At 32.0% G+C, this 21969-nt stretch overlaps 1 protein-coding gene across 1 annotated transcript; it reads left to right on the top strand.

The window, feature by feature from the left end:
- Positions 1 to 14225: 14225 nt before the first annotated feature.
- On the top strand, positions 14226 to 21536 carry LOC127702769 (uncharacterized). Its single transcript, XM_052207073.1, has 2 exons — positions 14226 to 16361; positions 18251 to 21536. The coding sequence occupies exons 1-2, from the start codon at positions 14226 to 14228 to the stop codon at positions 19895 to 19897; spliced, it is 3783 nt and encodes a 1260-aa protein (XP_052063033.1). The 3' UTR covers positions 19898 to 21536.
- The last annotated feature ends 433 nt before the right edge of the window (positions 21537 to 21969 follow it).

Raw genomic sequence — 21969 nt, 5'->3', positions numbered from 1 at the left:
TAATGACTTCCACTAAATTACAGGCTCCTGACTTGTGACATGCGCATGCAGAATGTAGCAGGCTTAAACATGTTTGTGAGGGCCCTCATCACCTTACCTCAGACTGTGATGTAAGATCACGACATAAGAACAAACTATAAAACATAATTGGATTTATTGTAAAAAGTCAAAAACAATCTGAGAAAAACATGACATTGTGCAATACCAAAATATAAGCATCGGCCGGATATAGGACCATAGGTGTTAAAACTGTTTAGCATAGGGATAGATATTTAGTTATGTTTTAATTTATTCATAACAGTATCAATGTAAGAACTGATTGAAACAATATTCAAAACTATGATTACAATGTTGAATTTATAACCTTTTAGAACGTCTTTTAAAAAAAATGACTGATTTACTTGCATGGAGTGTACTTACAATTGGTAAAGGTTACTCTAATTAATTTGAGAATGAGGACTATGAACAGATGATTATTAACACCGCAAAAATAGTATTAGACATATATTTACAGGATTTGGATGATGGCTTCTATTTGGACAAAAGTACAATACTTGTTTACACGGAGAAATTAGCAGAAAACGATTTTACCTTTTTCTACATCCGCCATATTGGGATCGTGGTAACTGCAGTTACGACGATCAGTTTAACACCAGTGATCATTGTTGACATGCATGAAACTAATAACATTAACGATGCTATTTAACTGCACCAGATGCGCATTTCGACAATTAATGTCTCTTCAGTGATGCTGGAGGCTAAAATATTTCAAAATTCAAAATTTATTCAAAAATTGAAGAGCTGATAAAACCAAAAACGACTAAAATTATAGCCAAAGTCGGGCAAATATTTCATTTCAAATCTGAAGTAAAACCTTAAACATATCTAAACAAAGGAGGTGCTATGCACTAAAACACACAAAGGATATCTATATTTGAAACTAAAATCCTTAGAATTACTCTAGATAATTAGAAGTAAACAAAATGCTGATGTTTACGGACACTACGCACTGGCTACATTTTCCAACAAAAAACATACTTGTGTTGATAAAGTGAGAGTCATACAGAAGTTCATGTAAAGTAATTTTTTCCAATATTGCATCCTACCTTAATGATAAATAAAACAAAAATAAAGCATAATTTTCATTCAATTAAATTTAAGTTCATCAAATACAGTGCATTCTATGAAATGTAATATATTAATGTCAGGTCTTTAACAAATTTATATGCTAGTAAACATGTTATAAATTAGTTAGAAAAAGGAAAAACATAAAATATGAAAAATGAAATGAGATATTTAATTTGTTTTTGCTCTTAAAATAGAAAAAAATCCCTTTTTTAGGGACACCACAACAACTTGGAGATTTTAAAATCATAAAAATAATATTGAATTGGAATGTCCTTAATCTAACATACTCTAATCATTCTAATCATTTACTGTGCTTTAGTTTGTAATTCATCTGATTGTATAGCTCAAATTGTGGGCATCATGATTGGTTAATAAAATAATATCTTACAAATGAACTCATCTTTTGAATGGTTATGACCAACTGATACTATAATAGGGGTTTAACAATAATATGTTCCGTTTCAAATTAGTACACCAAAGAATACTATCAGCTCAAATAGTTTAAACAGCTAAGCAGTTAACTGTGTTCATCATTAAATTTTTTTCTCAATCAAATTGTAATTATGAATCAGCAAAGTAGATATCTATTAACTTGAAACAGTCATTTTTGTTAAATACATTTTTTTTTATAAAATCACTAAATACTAACAAATTAAAAAAATGTTAATCTTCTTCAAATAATTCAGTCAGTACACATATGTAGTGTCCGTTACCACAATTTCGTTTGTACTCACTAAATTCTTATGAATCAACAATTCATAATTTAGTTTTATTTTACATGAATCTGATACACTAAAATGCGTGTATGTCTACACAAACATATAGTTTCGACGTATTGGTGATAAACCAGGTAAAATAATGAATACTTTGAAGCGCAACAACCTATCGACTGAAAATAAGTTTTGGATCACTTAACGCATTGGTATTATAAAAATCTTCACGATAAACTGTAGTGTCCTTAACCAGCCAAAGTTTTCACAGCAAGTTAATCAAAATACTTTTTTTTAATAGATTTGAATATACAATGCATCACATAAAACATCTTTTACAATTCTACATGTTAAATTGCTCAATTAGATCGGATTTTCTAAAATTTTCTATTGATTAAATGATTATTGGATAATATGTATATAATTTAATGGGAGTAGGGCATTATACTTACAGTTTAAACCAGGTCAAATAATGAATACTTTGAAGCGCAACAACCTAACGACTGAAAATAACAGTTTTGGATCACTTAACGCATTGGTATTATAAAAATCTTCACCATAAATCAAAATTTTGCATGGGCTTGAAGGATTCAATGCCAAAATTTGCTTCCTTCTGTATATAAGTAAGCCTATAGGTAATATAACAAAGACCAATTGAAAATGTCCCCTTGTTTTTCACTTGACTATAAATTTAACACATGATCTAAGACGCAGGAAATATCGTAATTATTGTAGCTTCACGTACGTATCAACAAAATCACACTGCTATTATAATTGCTCTGCTTCTTTGAAGCGTCAAAATTGACAAGTAAAAAAATATTGGTTTGTTTGTGTGTTTTGTGCTTATGACATTTATTTCTGGAATAATTATCACCAATACGTCGAAACTATTAGTTTGTGTGGACATACAAGCATTTTAGAGTATCAGATTCAGAACAACTCTCTAAACAGAATAGTGAAATGTGTCAGAGTTCAACGTTGCCTGGGAGTTGCACTTTAAGATATAGTAAAACACATACCACATGACCTTAAAGTTTACAATGAAAATTTAAAGCATAAAATTCCAAAGTACGGTTACTGTAGATAATTTGCATGCTTTAGTACATAGTTATGACTGTTTCGTTTTGTGATTTTCTTTTAACTTCAATACGGACCTAACCAAATAAAAATCCTTTATGACAATTGTATCCGACGATATGTAATAGCCACCATTCTTCATCAGGAACGGCTGCCTCGGTGGCCGAGTGGTCTAAGTAGTCACTACTGTAATCACTAGCCGGTCAACACTGAGGTTGTGAGCTCGAACCCCGCTCGTGCGGTTGCACTCGACTCCAATCTTAATTGACTAGGATTATTAGTTTTCTTATCGAAGGTCGGTGGATTTCTCCGGGCACTCCGGCTTCCTCCACCAATAAAAACTGGCCGCCACAAAATAGCCCAAAAGCGGTGCTTAAAACACCAAAAATCAAAATCAAATTATCAAGAACGCTCAAACCAAAACATTTGAAAGGGAAGACGTGAATTCTAAAGAAACTTGTGACAACTTATCACTTGAGCTTCCAAGTGTTAATACACACTTATTGAAACCATACTCAGAGGAACCTCAGAAAAGACTTCATATTAAAAGAATAACCTGGCTTGTCTGAGGCATTACCCTTATCATACTTCAGGAAAACAAACGTTAAACTTCAGTTGCCATAATTTAAGACATAAATTTTGTAGTCATTTTTTTGGTACCCAAATTAGAGAAACATGGACTGAGGTTTCTAATTTAAAGTAGCTCAGTTAAACCTTATCCAGATTAATGCTTATTATATTTGTCATATTTGTAACTTAATTCAAAATCTGCTGAGTAGTGTAAAAATTAAGTTAAACAAAATTGAATGAACAAAAATTCAATGCAAACGTTGTTACTAGTTACTCGTTACACAATTTAAAACAAAATAACAACTCAGGATATTCACTGACGACAGCAAACAAATCAATTAGTAATCATCTCTAAGCTCAAGTGACGATAAAAGGTAATTCATATCATTTCGTTGCTAGACTTTTGTGTCGTTTCATTGTCATCAATAATTCAAAAGATAATATATGTCCCATTCAATGATCCATTAGGCTGTCTTTTTCATCAGTCTAATTATATTTAATGCACCACACAAATCATTATCCCCATTCACATAAAAAAAAATATTTCACTAATATTATAGGGTATGTATCAGTAAATTTAGATCACAACTTCACAGAAAATTAATTCGCTTTAAGCTCAACAAGGATGTTTGCATTTTGTGTTTGAAATACAACTGTCACAGCCAATAAGTTATGAACAGATACATCAATTAAAATAGGTAAGTGCACTTCTGTAATTCAAACTATCAACAAAATTAAGAAAAGAATACTGTATTTTCAAGTTTCTAAATTTTATTCTAGCTAAGTGTACTTGACATCATAAATGATTATAATTTTTAAATATAGAGGTAAAATATACGCATAAAAGAGCTTGAAATTTAATTGGAAACATAAAGGACTTTTTACATAATTGATAGTATTGACTAAAAACCTTGTCTCACAGAAAACTATGCAAATGTGTCCAGAAATGAATTTCACAAAATCCTATGATAATTAGTGTGCATAACACTTTGCCCATGCCAGTTTCACATGCAAAATATTTTGCATAAATTTTATTGGATGGCCTAGTTTTGGAGCCCCATTAAAGTTATTTTATTCAATGTAAATTACAAAATTTTTACTTTTGGTTTGTTTTCAAACATTAAGACTTACCCAGAATCCATTGCATTTTTGTTATTAGCAGTTCACACATTCATATAGCCATACCATTATTCCTGTATTCTATGATTTTTCATTTTTATTTCTTGTTTGTAGTTATCATTGTATATGCACAACTAAAAACACATGATCTATCATTAATTGCATACTGTTACTGTTAAGCAAGTATCCTATTTCCCTATCAAACTCAATTACACTTTCAGGAACTAACTGGTTGAAGCATTATGTCAGATCTGATAACTGATTTTTTTAACAGGTATGAGACATTGATGCCTTTAATTTGTGAAGTTCTTTACCTGTTTTCTTTGTTTTTTAAATTTTTGAAAAATATCCAACAAATGCAATTCATGTAATTGGGAGCTTCATGCTGACAATAACACACGATAAGGATATTTTCCAGTTCTACATAACCTTCATAGATTTTATCTTAGTAGATTTTACTTGCCATGTGAATCTTGATACGTTTCTTTAACTGGTATGTAGCCTTTCCAACTCTGTCATCTGCATATCTGCTGACATTTTGTTCAGTGTCTGATGGATCTAAATATTTAGACAATATCAAGTTATGAGTATTTGCACTTTCTAGCCTTTAAATTCATAGCCTTGTCCTATATACATGATATAGCTAATTAACATGTACTTTAATTTCTATACATTTGATAGATGCTTTTTTTTAAAGAATAAAACATTTTCTCAATAACTTCTAACATGATGCATGCAGATCTGGCCAAGAAAAACAAACGAACAATTGGTATCGTTCGCAACAGTAAGTAGATTTGATGGCTGAATTGTAATTTATCGTGTTTTCTTGTACATACATGGCACATACTGCTCTGACCATGAATAGTCCCACTACTAGAGCCATGAACAGTCCAGGGAAACGCCAGTATGGCATGAAACATGAAACAAGTAAAGTGTTAGATACAAATATATATTTCCCTTTTGAACAAATCCTAAATTTTAACAGAAAGAAAAAACAACACATTAAAAGCTACTTACAATCAACAATATGTTTGGTACTGTTCCATTGAGAAACAACCTGCATCTCCTTTTCTTCATGTGCGCTAACACGATTAATGTAATAGCACGTATGAGGGAACATGATTGATTTAAATGTGATTACCAAGTCTAAACCTTAAAATTTTCCGTTTTTGTTTTCTTTAAATGTAATTTATGCATACCGCATAATCAGCTATAAAAGGCCCCGATTACATGTATAAAAAAAATATTATTGCAAAGACACTTCATGGTCACAAGTTCAGCCACCAAATCTTGATTGTTTAATTTCTGTAAACTTAATGTCCAGTAGCAAATATCTGTATTCGGAAAGAGATAAATAAATTTGGTTAGAATCTCCTTTCCACTCTTTACCTGCTGGCGAGAAGTTCCTTCGATTTCATTTAAAATCAAGTCAAATACTTACAACACATGTAATACTTTCGACAGTATTACTATGAAAAACTTCATATTTTCGCCTTCGTGGTTAATAATGATGGAGTAATGTTTTAAACCAAAAGGATGAGGTTCAAGTAGTGTACTTATTGCCAATTTATAAATTGCAGATATTTGATTGTTTCTGCTAAATTTATTCACAATTTTCATAGAAAAATGCGGTTCAATTTAGACCTGACGTAGATATAAAATTAAGATATGGTATGATTGCCAATGAGACGACTCTCCACAAGAGACCAACTGACATAGAAATTAACAACTATAGGTCACCTTACGGCCATCAACAATGAACAAAACCAATACCGCATAATCAGCTATAAAAGGTTCCGATTACATGTATTTTATAAACACCTGTAAATGTAATCTGCATAAAGCAGCCTAAATAAAACATACAAAGGATATACATGGATCACCAATGTCTTTATTTTGTGAAACTTTTGACGCTTGGTTGCTGTCTTTACACCCATCCAATGTCCTTTACTTATTTACTTGGCTAACTGTTAATTACTGGTACATGTAGATACAATGTGATTGGGGTGCACTTTCAATAGTAATCAGTTAAAGGACAGTTATAATATTTACAGCTTCTGATTCATTTTTATGTTTATCCAATGTTTATATTGTCCGTTTGGTTTTCAACAAGAACTCTTTTACAGTCCTCTCAGAGTCAAAAGATCTTCTTTAAACTTGATGTTTGTTGTGATAGCATTTCAACAGCAAACTTAATTCCGTCTTCATTTCACAACACAATAATCCCTCTGTGAGCTCGTAATATCAGAATTGTTTCGTCAAATATGTGCAGAAGCAGCTGATAAGATGTCAGACAACCATGAATTTTCTCTGGAATATTTTCTTTACATTGTCAAATTGACATTAATGCAAAGTGTGATGTATCCTTATGACACATTACAGCTTAATTGAGGGCCTTCTAACATAAGCAAGATTAGTTGCAAGTGATCGAGCTTTTGTATGGAACCAAAACGGCTGCAACAGCTTCATATTCTTTTCACTATCTTATGAAGAATGTCATAAGGGGAGATAACTCTTGATAACAATTTTTTGTAAAAGTAATAAAATCGTATTTATTTGGAAGTTATACATTTGCAAATGATTTTATCTCAATCAAAACTTTTATATGTGCAAAATTGAACATTTAAATGTTTTACGTCATTTTTTATTTATTCATAATTAGTACAGTAAAAAATTTGGGAAAGGCTCAAAGTGAGATTGTTTTTGATGAATTTAAGGTAATTTTTACTCATTTTCCATCCGTAGATTTTGTTTATTTTTCAAAACTAATAACAATATTTGCAATGAAATTTATATCATGCATTTATTCCTCAACTTCTTTTAAAACCAGTGACTTGAACTTGCTTCGAAAATAACATATACAAAATTAGGCCTGATATGAAGTACCCTGTGAGATTGCCATAAAACCAAAACATTTTATGAATAAAAAATTTATGACCTATTATAGATATTTTTATAATATAGATTACCTAAGCTGTTTTTGGCAACCTTTCGGTATTTTTGTTCCTAAATGCTCTTCAACTTTGAGCTTTATTTAGCCTTTTTACCTTTTTTATTCGAGCGTCACTGCAAAATCTTTTTAAGACGAAACTCGCGTCTGGCGTACAAAACTGTCAGCCTAATACTTTTACCATGTGAATGAAAGGAAAAAAACAGCAAATTGTATCCCTTCCCCTTTTCGAAAGCATTAGAAGCTATACCCCAAACATTTTATATAAATTATATACAAAGTAAATATACCAAAAATACCAAATTCCAAGGAAAATTCAAAACAAAAAGTCTTATATCAAATGGCAATATCAAAAGCTCCAATGTTAATGCATGTATTTGGTTTTATTTATTTGTTAGTTTGCTTATGTTTCAGGGATTACATTTATGACAAGTATAGGTTCAGACAGTTTAAGCGAGTATCTGCACCCTTCATTCTGATTTGTAATTCCTAAAACAAAAATATTGTAATTCTGAAATATTGATACATAAATATATTTCCCCTAATTTAAATTATGCAATACACAATATACCCTGAATCAAAGGATCGATAAAATCCCAGCCAAAAACAATATAATGGTGCGTTATTTAATCAATAAGGAAACATTACTTTGCTTAAATGGAAATGTTTTTATGTAACAAAATAGAACAACATTAGTCAAGGTGTGCATCGAACAAAATCACTGTCTTCATTATTGCATATACAGTACTTTGATAAATGGATAATGAAGAGATGAGGAAAATACCTTAATTAGACAGCAACCCATTGACAAAAATAACCAAATGACATCTACTAGGTAACATTAGTCTTCAACAATAGCCATGTATCTGTACAATATGTCAAACTCTAAATCGACCCGACTTTAAGTTGTGAATAAGTTTAAAAGAAAGAACCAAAGATCTGTCATCAATATTGATCTCTCCAAATAACTATAATGTTGAGAATGGAAATGGGGAATGTGTCAAAGAGACAACAACCCGACCAAAGAGCAAAAACAGCCCAAGGTCACAAATGGGTCTTCAACACAGTGAGAAAATCCCTCACCCGGAGGCGTGCTTCAGCTGGCCCCTAAACAAAAATGTGTACTAGTTCAGTGAAAATGGACGTCACACTAAACTTCGAAACATATAAATGAACTACAATTTAAAAAAAAACATACAAGACTAACAACGGCCAGAGGCTCCTGACTTGGGACAGGCGCAAAAATGCGGCGGGGTTAAACATTAAGTTATGCAATACGAAAATTACTGACGATGTTTCTGACTTGGGAAAGGCAAATGAACAATGTTTTCTTTTCACGTTTTTTATTTGCCTGCATATTGTTTTACCTCGACAATTGTCCACTGGATGAGATAGTCATCCCTTTCTAAAAAAAGCTATAACATGAAATGTTTGGGATTTTCCTGTGGTTTGATTGTGTTGTTGTGTTCAACCCCCACATCACCATGTAAACATGTAATAATGTTAAACATATATCTATGTAGCTAATTGATTTTGCGATTTGTATTTGCACTCATGTTTATTAATTCCCTCATGTAACATTTCAATAGCAAACTTAAAATTCACATATGTTATTGTTAATGTAATATTCCAAATCATAAATTGTTTTCTCTTCAGGATAACCAAATAGAGAACACTAATTATTAAATGTTGGAAGAGTACTGAATCTTGCAAGTCAATACGTGAATCAATGAAATAGAACTTTCGATGAAAAGTTGAAATGTGATAATTGTATCAATATGCTTTGATAAAATATGACACATTAGTTAATATAGTCAGCTGAGAATAAAGTCTACAATCAAACTCTAACAAGCTCAACGATATGGGTTTGCTTTGCTCATTGTTTAAGGCACTATGGTGACCTATAGTTGCTTTAATCTACATCATTTGGTGTCTGGTATACAGTTGTCCATTTCAAGTATAACACACCTCCTTCTTTACGTTAAAAATACAAGTGTGGACACCGACGTGTTTTGCCTGATGGGCGAATGATGATAATAGATTGTGCAAAGGCGGATTCTGATGTAGCCAGCAGGCACATATGCTACTTTTAAATCTAAAATTATATTGTATTGTTTGATAGCCGGGCTAATTGTGAAAAATTCTTTCCATTGAAAAAAACTATATTTCGGGACCTTTTTAAGCAGACTATGCGGTATGGGTTTGCTAATTGTTAAACGCCGTATGGGGAGCTATAATTGTTAACTTCTACGTCATTTGGTCTCTCGTGGAAAATGGTCTCATTGGCAATGATACCACATTTTCGTATTTTTATATACACAAGGTCATGTTTTCCCAGACTGTTTTAAACCTCTTTACACTAAATGAGCTATACTCAAAACAGTTCATATCAATTATTTTACTATATTGACTTATAGCATTTTGGTTTTTTATTGGTTATTTTGCGTATTTTAAGGGATTACATTCATGACAAGCATATGTTCATGTAGTTTAGGCAAGTGTCTGCACCCTTCATCCTGATCGGTAATTCCTCAAACAGAAATATTTTTTTCCGAAATATAGGTACATGAATATATACTATTTCCCCTTACATAAATAATATACCATGAATGATAAGACCTATTATACCCCAGCCTTAAACACATAAATATGGTGTATTATTTACGTACTCAACAAGGAAAAATAACCCTGAAAATCTAATAGCAAGATAAAACAACATTAGTCAGGGTGTGCATCGACCAAAATTACTGTACATTATTACATTACCTTGAATAAATGAATAATGAAGATATTTAGGGAAAACTAAAATGAAATAGCATCTCAACTACAAAAATAACCAAATGACACATAGAGGACATCATAAGTCTTCAACAATAGACCCGTTTCTATACAAGCTGCCAACTCTTTATTGCACCAAGTCTATTAAAGTTTTGAAATATTTTAACAAAAACAATCAAAGATATGCCAAAATCAATCAATTCTCCAATTAACGAAAAACATAAAGATATGACATACGACAGCTATACTGACGATGTTTACGATACGAAAAAGTGTGGACACGTTATCTGATGGACAAATATTTATTATGAATTGTACATTGGCAACATTATGGTGGGTAATAGCATATGCCACTCTAAAATCTAAAAGTATGTTGTATTCTGAGTGGCGAATGTGGACACTGATTTACATTAAAAAGACTAATACAGATACTTCAGGAAGTCACAGCACTCTACCAATGAAGTACAAATCTGGGCAAAAACACTCACCATGACTGATGTTGTTCTGCAAATATGTCGTTTTTTGTATTTGATTATGTCATGTCTAGACTTCAAACTCAAATTTAAAGGATGTAGCTAAAAAATAAAATTTGATAGTACCTTTAAAATATGAGTTTAAAGCAAGAAAAAAATATGATTTAATACCTCCGAAGATCAGTGAACAATTTTGATAATGATTCTGAAAATACAATGAATACATTTAGCGTCTGGTTGGACCTGTGAGTTTATTCAATTACCTAAGAGTTGACAGTGGGGTATAGAAATATGGTGATTCCTTGGTCTTCTTCAGACCGGTAATAAATACCCTTCCCGCATTTGGGCGTTCGTTTGTCTTTGCTGGATATCTAAATTCGTAGCAACGTCCAGTCAGAATGGGGATGTTAAATCCCCAGTCTCATTAAGGGGGAGTGCTACACTCTCTGCACATTATTAACCCTTACAACAACTCTTTGAAGCATTTTTCTGGATTTACCTTCATCAGGAACGCTCAAAGCCGAATATTTGAAAGCCGAGGATGTAAAAGTACCGAAACAGTTGGAAGAGCTATATGACAAACAATTCCTAAAACAAAAACCAAATCCATCTAAGGTCAACTTTGCCTGAGAAAGTTGAAACCTTAGTTTCTTTTTAAATCGTGTAATAATTTTTATATACCTATATTGAGTTTTTTTCTTTCAGAACGACAGGTCTTTCTTTTGAAGAATCAACCCGGACGATAAAAAGTGTCAACGAAATTTGCTTCAAGGCATAACATAATGAGCTGTGTAAGGTCATTATTATCCTTGATAAAATTGCAAACTATAATTTACTTAAACGTTCAACTCATTTGACAGTTATCATGTGTTGTTGCCAAATGTGGTTTTACTTTTTAATTTAACTTATTTGATAGGTTTCAGACAGAAACAATCCTTTCCTCCGTTTATTACACTGAAATACCAAAAATCGTCGTTGACGCAGTTTAACTTTCGAAACAAATAATGTGAAGTTTTGTTAATTTATCGCTACAATAAAGGGACATAATGTGAGATGAATTTAATAATGCAAAACGTTTCATAACACTTTTAAAACAAGCCAGATTTATCACATTCGTGTGTAGGATTCTGAAAATCTTCCGGTGCGGATCCAGGATTGAAAAAGGGGCCCCCTAGCCAGCCAACTTTTGGAGTAATACTAGTAAAATGTTTATGCATTTATCATATATGAAGCTCCATACCCCCCCCCCCCCCCCCCCCCCCACGTGAACCCGCCTCTGATCTTATTGGTTCACACTGTATTGGAAATCATACTTTGACCTATGGATATTCGTTTTTTGAGTGACATGTACATATATCACGATTCCGTGCTCTCTTCGTGTCAGTTGTTATCTATTTTACATCTATATATACCTTTTACTCTATCAAGTGATCAAATGACCAAATATTCTTATTTCTACAAGAATAACAGCCACGAACTGTATAGTGGGGTGGGGTTGTATAATATTTAATCCTGGTTATCAGTTTGGAAAAAAAAATGTATTGCCAGACAAAAGAGAGAAAGCAGTTATTCTGAATAGATCGTTAATAATTGTTGAAAAAATAATCTGCTTTTCCGCGATAAAAAATGTCATGAAAAAAGAGAAAAAAAAACACATACCATTCCCCTTTCATAAAGTTGATGCAATAAATTACTTACAAAGTGACTTGTATTTTTCATACGCCGTAACAATTCATTAGTGTCTTGCTTAATGCAGTTACAGTAATATTTGTATTGTAACTGGATAAGGATTTCTTAATGTTATATCTAAATTAATTAGTGAGTTTTATTTCCCACTATAAATGAGCCTTTGTGTGTATTTAAGCCTGAACGCATCTGAAGAATATCCCACTTTAGTGGGGTCGGTAAAATAAGATGCAAATTCTGCAAATTTTTGCAGAAAATAATATTTTTTTACGGTATATAAGTCAGATAATGCATATTATCAGGATTGCCCAATGAAAGACCTCCCCTTCCTTTGGGCAATCCTGACACCCCGAGGTGACTTATACAACAAGAAAAACCTTAGAGTATGCATTATCTATTACATTATGTGCGATCATTTGCAAGGCCTAAAACACATACAAACGGTGCGGTATCTTCTCGATGTTGACTAATTACTTTCAATGCAAGGAAAATAATTGTCTCAATTTTCCTGTGGTGTTAGGAATTTTTTTTTATATGTATATGACTGGTGTTAGGAAGTATTTTTTATATATATGTATATGACTTTCCTTCGCTTTGAACTTGTAAGGGACTGTTGTCATTGTACATAATCAAAGGACATGCATAGTATTATTTGAATTTATATTAGATAATCAGCAATAAGTTATTCAAACCGTCAAACAGAGATTGATTGATAATGAAATCCAGGACGGCATGATTTTATATCAGCTGTTTAAGTAATAAGATCGTGCTTGTAGTAACTCGGGTCATTGATACGGTTTATAAATGTTTTATTTATATTTGTGTTTAATCTATCGTACCTTTTTTTATCTCGCCAATGACGAATTTTGCAGAATGCATGACTTTGGAATGCTTATCTCGTGGCAAAAAGACCAATGCTGATAGTAACAACGATAATAACAATGACATGCTAAAATAAAGAGATTGAGACAAAATCAAAAGTGAAAAATGATTTGGAATTCTATGTGTTTTGAAGGAAAAACTACTACCTGGATATTCTATATCAAAGGTTCAGGAAACGTCGTAAATGGTCATAACCCGGAACCTATTTATCGTAGGGATCAACTGCCTTTACCATTGGACCCCTTTAAATGAGACCTTATAAAAAGGTCAAATTCAAATCTATGAGACCACAATTACACTCAGAAAAATACATAGAAACTTTTTACTTTTCGATTTAGGCAGACAAATGCTAACAATGTGAGCATTGTTTCACAAAAAAGCATTTCTGCTTTTCAAAAGTCACTTTCTGTTTTCAAATGTACTTATCAACCCTCATTTTAAATTTAGTATAGCATAGAATATAACATGATACAATCTTCAACAAAAAAGGAGCTTTTCGGAAAATGTCCTCCTAGTTTATAAAAATACCAAGCAAACATATATTTTTAGAATATAAAAGAGTAAAAGTTTTCACTTGGATCATATTTCGACCAATCAAGGCACGTGTTTTAAACAAACAATCGGCATTCCCAAGGGAACCAACTGTGCTCCTCTTCAGACTTCTTACATGATTTCCATAGGAAGAATGAAAAGAATCTAGCATTATCCTTTACCTTTACGTCCAGCCATAAAGATAAACTTTTTGTTGTTTATCTTTTTATCGTTTTTATTTTTTGTTAATGAGTTTAAATGTCCCTTTGGTGTCATCTGCCTATCTTTTTCATTAATACATACATGTATTCTGTTTTCAGGATGCAGTCGATATTGCTCTTTCTGGTCTATTGTTTTTTGACAGTTGGAGCTGGATATACCGATTTTGAGTACCTTTTGGATCAATACATCCTAATTTGCGGCAATATTCTATGTAATGTAACCAAACATTTTTCCCCAAAAATTCCAGCGGACTTATCGACTTGTACAGAATGTTCTTGTGATGAAAACTGTATTTTCGATGGAAGCTGCTGTCCAGATATTTTTTTCTCTCTCAATCTTGAATGCACAAACACTTCAATCGTTTCACACAGTTACGAACCTGATGACTTATTCGAAGATTCATTTCTGATGAGAGGGACTTGTCCCGAAGATACAGATTCTTCCTGGAAAGCTAATTGTGAGGGTAACAAAACCTTATCAGAAAAGATACAATTTCTACCCGTAACCTCTTCAGAAACTATGATTACTTACAAAAATAAATTTTGCGCTCAATGTAATAATGAAAGTAAATTTGAGCAATGGATATTAAATTCAGTGTGTGACGAATTCGTAGATTCTAATTTCATTTCATCCTTAGATGATATGCTCAAAATAGCTATAGACAAAAAATGTAAAATAAGAAGTAATTTAGCTGGACTGAACACCGCTGGTTGCTTTAGAGTGTACGGGTACAACACCATAAAGACTTGTAATGTATCCGGTTCTTGGATGACATACAACAAAGACATTGAATGGGCATGTCTGAATTACAATAACAAATTCCATGACTTTAAGAATGTTTTTTGTTACATATGTAACCCACCAGTAAAAGTTGAAGAAGTAATAACAGATTGTAACATTACAGGGAAATTATTTTGGCATGAAGATTACCCAAATGTCCAGACAGCTTGTAAACAACTTGGTGCAACAACAGCAACATATCCTTTTAAAAATATCTACTGTTACCTCTGCAATTCAATACCTTTGCAACATTACATAAATGACAGGCGTGTGTTTATGTATTCCGATGCGAATGTCTATATAGAAGAAAAGGTGGTAAACGGGAAATACTTTGAATATACTTTTGAAATAGATTCTTTTAACGCTGAATTCAGGGATAGTTATTTAAAGACACAAACTAATTGGTCTTCCGAGACACATTTGATGATAAATAACCGGGTTAATTTAACGGAAATTTACACATATTATTATGCTATGACAGGAAATGGTCATTTCTGTGTAAATATATCATCTATTATAATGGCAGACGAAAGACATAATTGTGGTTGTTATGATGGTTGCCACTTTGCTTATAAAAAGCCATGCTGCATTGATGCTGATTTCAAATACTCAACCTCGTGTATAGATGGTTATCTTGTGTATGACGGATGTGAAGATATAGCTATGGAGTTTAAAATTTTGTCACACAAGTGTCAAAACATAGAAGAGTCATCTGATTTGTTTTCATCTATTCCAGTTCATAGTAAACAATCAACTGCAAACTACAAAAATATATACTGTGCCCTGTGTAGAATCCACAAAAATAGTTCTGAAGCTAATTCTGTTTTCCTCAAGTTCAAACCATGGAAATTTACTTTAATATGTAAAAGTGTCATTCCAATATATTTCCATGTTTTTTTGTCACACTTATTTGAAACTCGATTTTTGTCGAGTTGCAAATTAACATTAGTTCCAGATGTTTGTCACAAACGATGTCCTACTAGACCGGCTTATACCAAAGGAAATACAAGCATTCCATGGGCTTGTCAGAACTTTGTGTCTACACCTACCGGCCTAGATTTTTACAATAAACTAGGCAAATCATCGCTAAATAAGCATAGAAATATATTTTGTGCTTTGGAAGAAACGATTTATAATGAAACTACAGCTCTGATACAACATTGCAATGTAACTGGTCGGTGGAATTTTATTGACAAGCCATTACAACAAAAATGCACACAGCTTCCGCAAATTGACTTCCACTTCCCATATAAGAATATCTTTTGCAAAATATGTAATGAAGAATATAAGGAATATATCAATAGTTATGTGGGAGACTTTTCGTGTGAGTTTTTTCAACACGTTGGTGACCATTTGTATTTCCGAAGTTTGTTCTCATTTTTATCATATGAAGAACAAGCAGAAAGCCAAGGACATGGAGCCTGCAAACAGAGGCAAGTGTATGATTCTATAAAGGTAAGAATTATTAGACGCTGATAAATGTTATTATTGCATTCTGAATTCAATGTACATTTTACAAATATGCACTTGAGGGTAATGCCATAAAATATTTAATACAAGTCAGGTGAACCAAAACTGGGTTCTTTTACTGAATGGACTAAAGCTGTTCGGTTATGCATTCAGACGCGTTTTCAAAATCTGCGATATAAAATTAGCATACTTGTATCTCTTGTCTGTAATTTATCAATTGTTTACAACTCCCATTTTGATCGAATGTAGATGGCCTGAGAACACAGTTATCGTCCTTTGATTTTCGTTGTCTATAAATATAGTCCCTAGTATAAACAGTGTATTACTAGGATTTTTTTTTCATACACCTTCCCAACTTTTTTCCTCATGTTTTATGTCTCAAATACCAAGTAGGTTGATGAAATAACACCGTTAAAAATTGGGATATGAACTTTTAAGTAAGGTAGTGATTTAGAACAGTTGCAAAAGGTAAAAAATGAGCATATCTAAAGCTATCAAACTAAATTCACGACACCTTAATATAAAATTGCCCACATTTTGAGTTAAAGCTGATGAAGTTTTCTATAATTTTGATATATTTCGCCCAAAAGTATAACACCACACTGTAGAATTAATATTGATAAAACGCAAGTTCCATTTGTTTTAAATTTGCATTTATTTTCTACAAGAAATGCACAACGAAATAACTTTGTTTTCGGACCAGATTCGCATGACTGGTGACGCATGCACAGCAGGAAACGCTTACCCTGTCGACACACCTGGTTTCGCTCCTTTTAGAGTTCATGCGATTCCCTCATTTTATTTTTGTTACACTGATTTATATCTTTTGTATTGTTTTATGAGATTTTTACATCGGACATATATTTGTGCACATCGAGTGGGGCATCGAATGGTTGACCGATACAATATGTCTGCTTCTCAACTCACTAGCGACTATCTGTAGGTAACAGAATATTTCAATGGTCTGTAATTTTACTGACTGTCCTATTCCCGATTATGAAATTTTTACTGAGTGTAGATTCGCTCGTCGAATGATGCATGTATATCAGGTTATCTATTTTTCAGCAGATTTCTGTCAAAATTAGTTCGCATAGCCATGCATATCTATAATGATAACAACGACATCAGCTATAGTTTTAGAGTTGATATATTTAATTGGTGGATGTCGAGAATTATCCTCCTCAAAGTCCAAGTTTTAGAAGTCAATGCAAATAGTTTCATAGCAAAATCTGTCAGTTTCACATTTATTATTTTATTCTGATGGACTATCTTGAAAGGTTCCAAAATTATATTTTTTTGGACAATGAGAGCCCTGCATAAAAAAATGATTATCTTCATAGGGTACGAATAAAACCTATAGAACAATAAAAGACATGTATACAAAAATGCGAAAAAAAATTCCAGTCTTGGTAACATTATATGGCCAGCCAGACAAACTGATTGATCAACTGACTCATTCAAACTGAAAAGATAATTACACTTTTGCTCCTTTTTTGTAATAATTCTTCATGCTGTATGCATAATCGTACTACAATTTACATATAGCATATGCATGAGTAATTATTTACGTGTGATATTTCAGAGCTAATGTATTGGAGTTTTTTCACTTTTTCATTTTAAACGACACAAAAGGACATTTAAGGGGTGAACATATTGTAGTATTTGTTATACATGTTATATACATATTAGTAATATTAACGACAACAGCTGGCCAGTATTTTGTGTTTAAAAATTACAAACGAAACGGTATATTGAAAGATGACGTGGGAATTTCCTATAAAAACGAAACAAATACCTTGCCATAATAATACAATATTAATTGTCACTATAAGCTATCTTTGTTCAACTGATTTACAGAAACACTTCTTTTGCAGGATACATGTCGTGATATTGTGTGTTACCCTGGGCGTGTATTAATTAATGAGACGTGCCTACCACTTCTGCCATACACTTCTAATCTTGGTTATACACTTACATTTGGAGTTCATGTTCAATCTGAAGCTCCGATAAAAAACCCACAAGACTTTTTACAAATAATGAAAAAAGAAATTCTGATTCAACTAGGCAGACAGTTAAATAGAACAATTGTTCCCTTTCTTGAAAGAATGATTATGAAAGCGAATACCACGTGTTCATCAGATGTGAATTTCATTGGACCATATTTACATATATCGGTATTTTTGAAATTATTCGTTAACGTCGTTGTTAACAGAAAAGAAATTGAAACAAAACTTCTACAGTTCCAAGAAAAACAATTTTCATTTGAGCATTATTGTTTTCGGCTTAATAAAAAGCTAAATTGTATGATAAAATGCAATGTAAAATATGATAATGGTTCACTTTATCTGCCGATTGATGTGCCATTCAGAAAGTTTGATATCACAAAATGTTATCTGGAGACGACAAGTATGATACCTGAATCTCAAAAATATATTCACTCTCATATCAGTTCTTTGCTTGAGTGCCCACAGATAGAGTTAGATAAAACAGAGGTAACGATCGATGAATACCACAACTTACTTAATGTACCACAATACAGTACCGTTTTAGATTATCACAATTTCTATATAACCAGATCAGATCTGAACCCAAGGATTTGCGTAAGTACGTTTAAAAGTATGATGATCGCTTCTTCAGAAATGAGTGTGTTACGGATAATAACTCTGATATTTACAATATTATCGCTACTATGCTTATTCCTGACCTTTATTTCTTATTGTCTTTTTGAGCAGCTACAAACACTTCCAGGAAAGAACAACATGTGTCTTGTCATTGCTTTATTTTTTGCTATGGCCTTTCTAGAATTTGGTTTGAACAAAACACACGTTATAACTCTTTGTATTGTACTGGGTGGATTTATTCATTATTTCTGGTTATGTACATTTTGTTGCTTAAATGTTTGTTCCTTTCACATGTATTGCACATTTAGCAGGAATTTTGTTTATCGACAAAGAAGTAAATCAAAAGAACGAAAACGTCTCTTGCTATACATTCTATACTCATTTGGGGTACCGGCCATAATCATTATTATGAATATACTTTTTACAAATTTCCTGAATGGTAAACAATTGTATGGGTATGGCGGGAAAATGTGTTTTATTTCAGAAAGGTTATCTTTCATTATAACATTTATTGTTCCGATCACGAGCATGTGTCTGCTAAACGTCTTTTTCTTTATATATTCAGCACATTCGATTGCAACGACTCCAAAATTGAAAAATGATGATTCCTATCAGCACAATTCAGTAAATCTAGCTGTTTACATCAAATTATTTACAATAACGGGCAGTTCTTGGGTAATACAAATAATAGATTCGTTTCTTCCCCTGTCATTCTTTTCCATAATTGTGTCTCTGTTAAATGCTTTGCAGGGAGTCTATATTTTCGTTGCATACATATGCAACAAACGTGTTTTTATTCTTTATCGAAGTTTAATTTGTAATAAACCTGTTATCAAATCTGGTTCTGAATCACGAAATGTCACTACAAATGAAACTGATTTGGCATCAACAAATATATGAACTAAACAGACAGAGATTTGCATCATAATGTGAAATTACATGGAAACGCTTGAAATTTTTTTGAAAATTACGTTCAGGTAAAATGCTCTATGTTATTATTTTTTTTTTTCATTTAGTTAAGAAGCTGTGCATCATTTTTGTTGACATCACTGGTTCATAGCTGATCTACAGATTTACAGGAGTGAAAACACTGAATTAAATTATTATAATACCTACATTTTAATGTTTATTAAATCGCATTGTGTTGTCTAAAATTACAACAACAAAGAATTTCAAATGTATTTTTTGAATTGTTGTTTTGACAGTAGACATTTTCTAGAATGAATAATTTAGTAAACACGCCTTGTAATCGAAAAAAAACTATGAATCATAATTTGACAACGCTGCAGATTTGAAATATTTACTGATCTAGTATAGTTACTGTCAGAATTTTGCCGTTTTTTTCACCACTCCATTAGGAAATTATCTTGTATAATATCATTAATATGTCGCGTTTTCAAAAGTTGGTACAATTTGAATAATTTTTAAGGAAAGCGCAAGGACACTAGCGGGGAAGTTTAGTGTGATATTTTATAGGACCACTTATTGTCAGTAATGAATCGTGCAACTAAATTAAAGCTATTTCCGCTTTATCTGATATTCATGTGACATTTTGATATTGTGTAGCAAGAAGAGGAGACGGTTTGTAGAATGAGCGAACTACATAGTCATTTGGTCAATAAATGTAGAAGCCGTTTTCCATTAATGAATATGAACTTATCATAAATTTATGTTACTTGAAATAATATTTTTTACAGTATATAAGTCAGATAATGCATATTTTACTGTTTTACTTTCGTATAACACCCTTTGTAGTGTTAGGATTGCCCAAAGAAAGACACCACTACGTTCGGTATGTCATTAGATATATCATAACACCCCTCAACGACAAGAAAAATCTTAAAATATGCATTATCTATAGTATTATTATTGTTTATACCCCTCTGCTACCTTGAAATAATGTGTAACATGGTGGTGTGTATGAATGATGTAACTGTGTAAATTTTAAAAACTTCTTGCATGTAGAATACTTAATTTTTCATAACTGCCTACATTGTACATGACATTGTCGTTTAATAAACATTACATGTATGTGTTATAGCTTATATGTGAATAAAGAATTGAAAAAACAGTACGGATTTAATGCACGGTGTCAACAAAGAACACTGTTTCGTTTTACATCAATATGAATTGTCAAAATAACAACTAGGAGTAGTATTCGGATATTACTAGAATTGGATAGATGTCAGAATATTTATACAGCAAAGGTAACATATGCCGACTTGATCAGTGAAAGAAGTTAAGTATTGTTGACAATCATAATTAAAAAAAAGAAATGTAGTTAACAGTTCAATCCAGTTAAAAAAAGTCGCATTGAACTTCATTATCGTTTTAATAAGTGTTGACTTATAGCTCTTAACGTTACTGTGTATTCACCAATTCCAATTAACACGATTAATGTGAAACATGGTGGTGTGTATGCAATGGTGTAAGTGTGTACATTTCAAAAACTTCTTGCATGTAGAATACTTAAGTTTTCATAACTGCCTACATTATACATGACATTGTCGTTTAATAAACATTACATGTATGTGTTTCATAGCTTATATGTGAATAAAGAATTTTTTAAAAAGTACAGATTTAATTCACGGTGTCATCAAAGACCACTGTTTCGTTTTACATCAACATAAATTATTAAAATAACAACTAGGAGTAGTATTCGGATATTAGTAGAATCGGATAAATGTCAGAATATTTATACAGCAAAGGTAACATATGCCGACTTGATCAGTTAAAGTAGTTAAGTATTGTTGACAATCATAATTACAAAAAAAAAGAAATGTAGTTAACAGTTCAATCCAGTTAAAAAAGATCGCACTGAACTTCATTATCGTTTAAATAAGTGTTGACTTATAGCTCTTAACGTTACAGTGTATTTACGCATGTCAAATGTTTAGGTTAAATCGTTCCTGATGAAGGTAAATCCAGAAAAGCACATAGGATGGAAGAACATTATAAATTGTTTATTTCAT

The sequence above is a fragment of the Mytilus californianus genome, unplaced genomic scaffold (assembly GCF_021869535.1).
Source record: "Mytilus californianus isolate M0D057914Y unplaced genomic scaffold, xbMytCali1.0.p SCAF_5, whole genome shotgun sequence".
Taxonomy (NCBI): Eukaryota; Metazoa; Mollusca; class Bivalvia; order Mytilida; family Mytilidae; genus Mytilus; species Mytilus californianus.
This window is presented reverse-complemented; position numbering and strand designations above follow the sequence as displayed.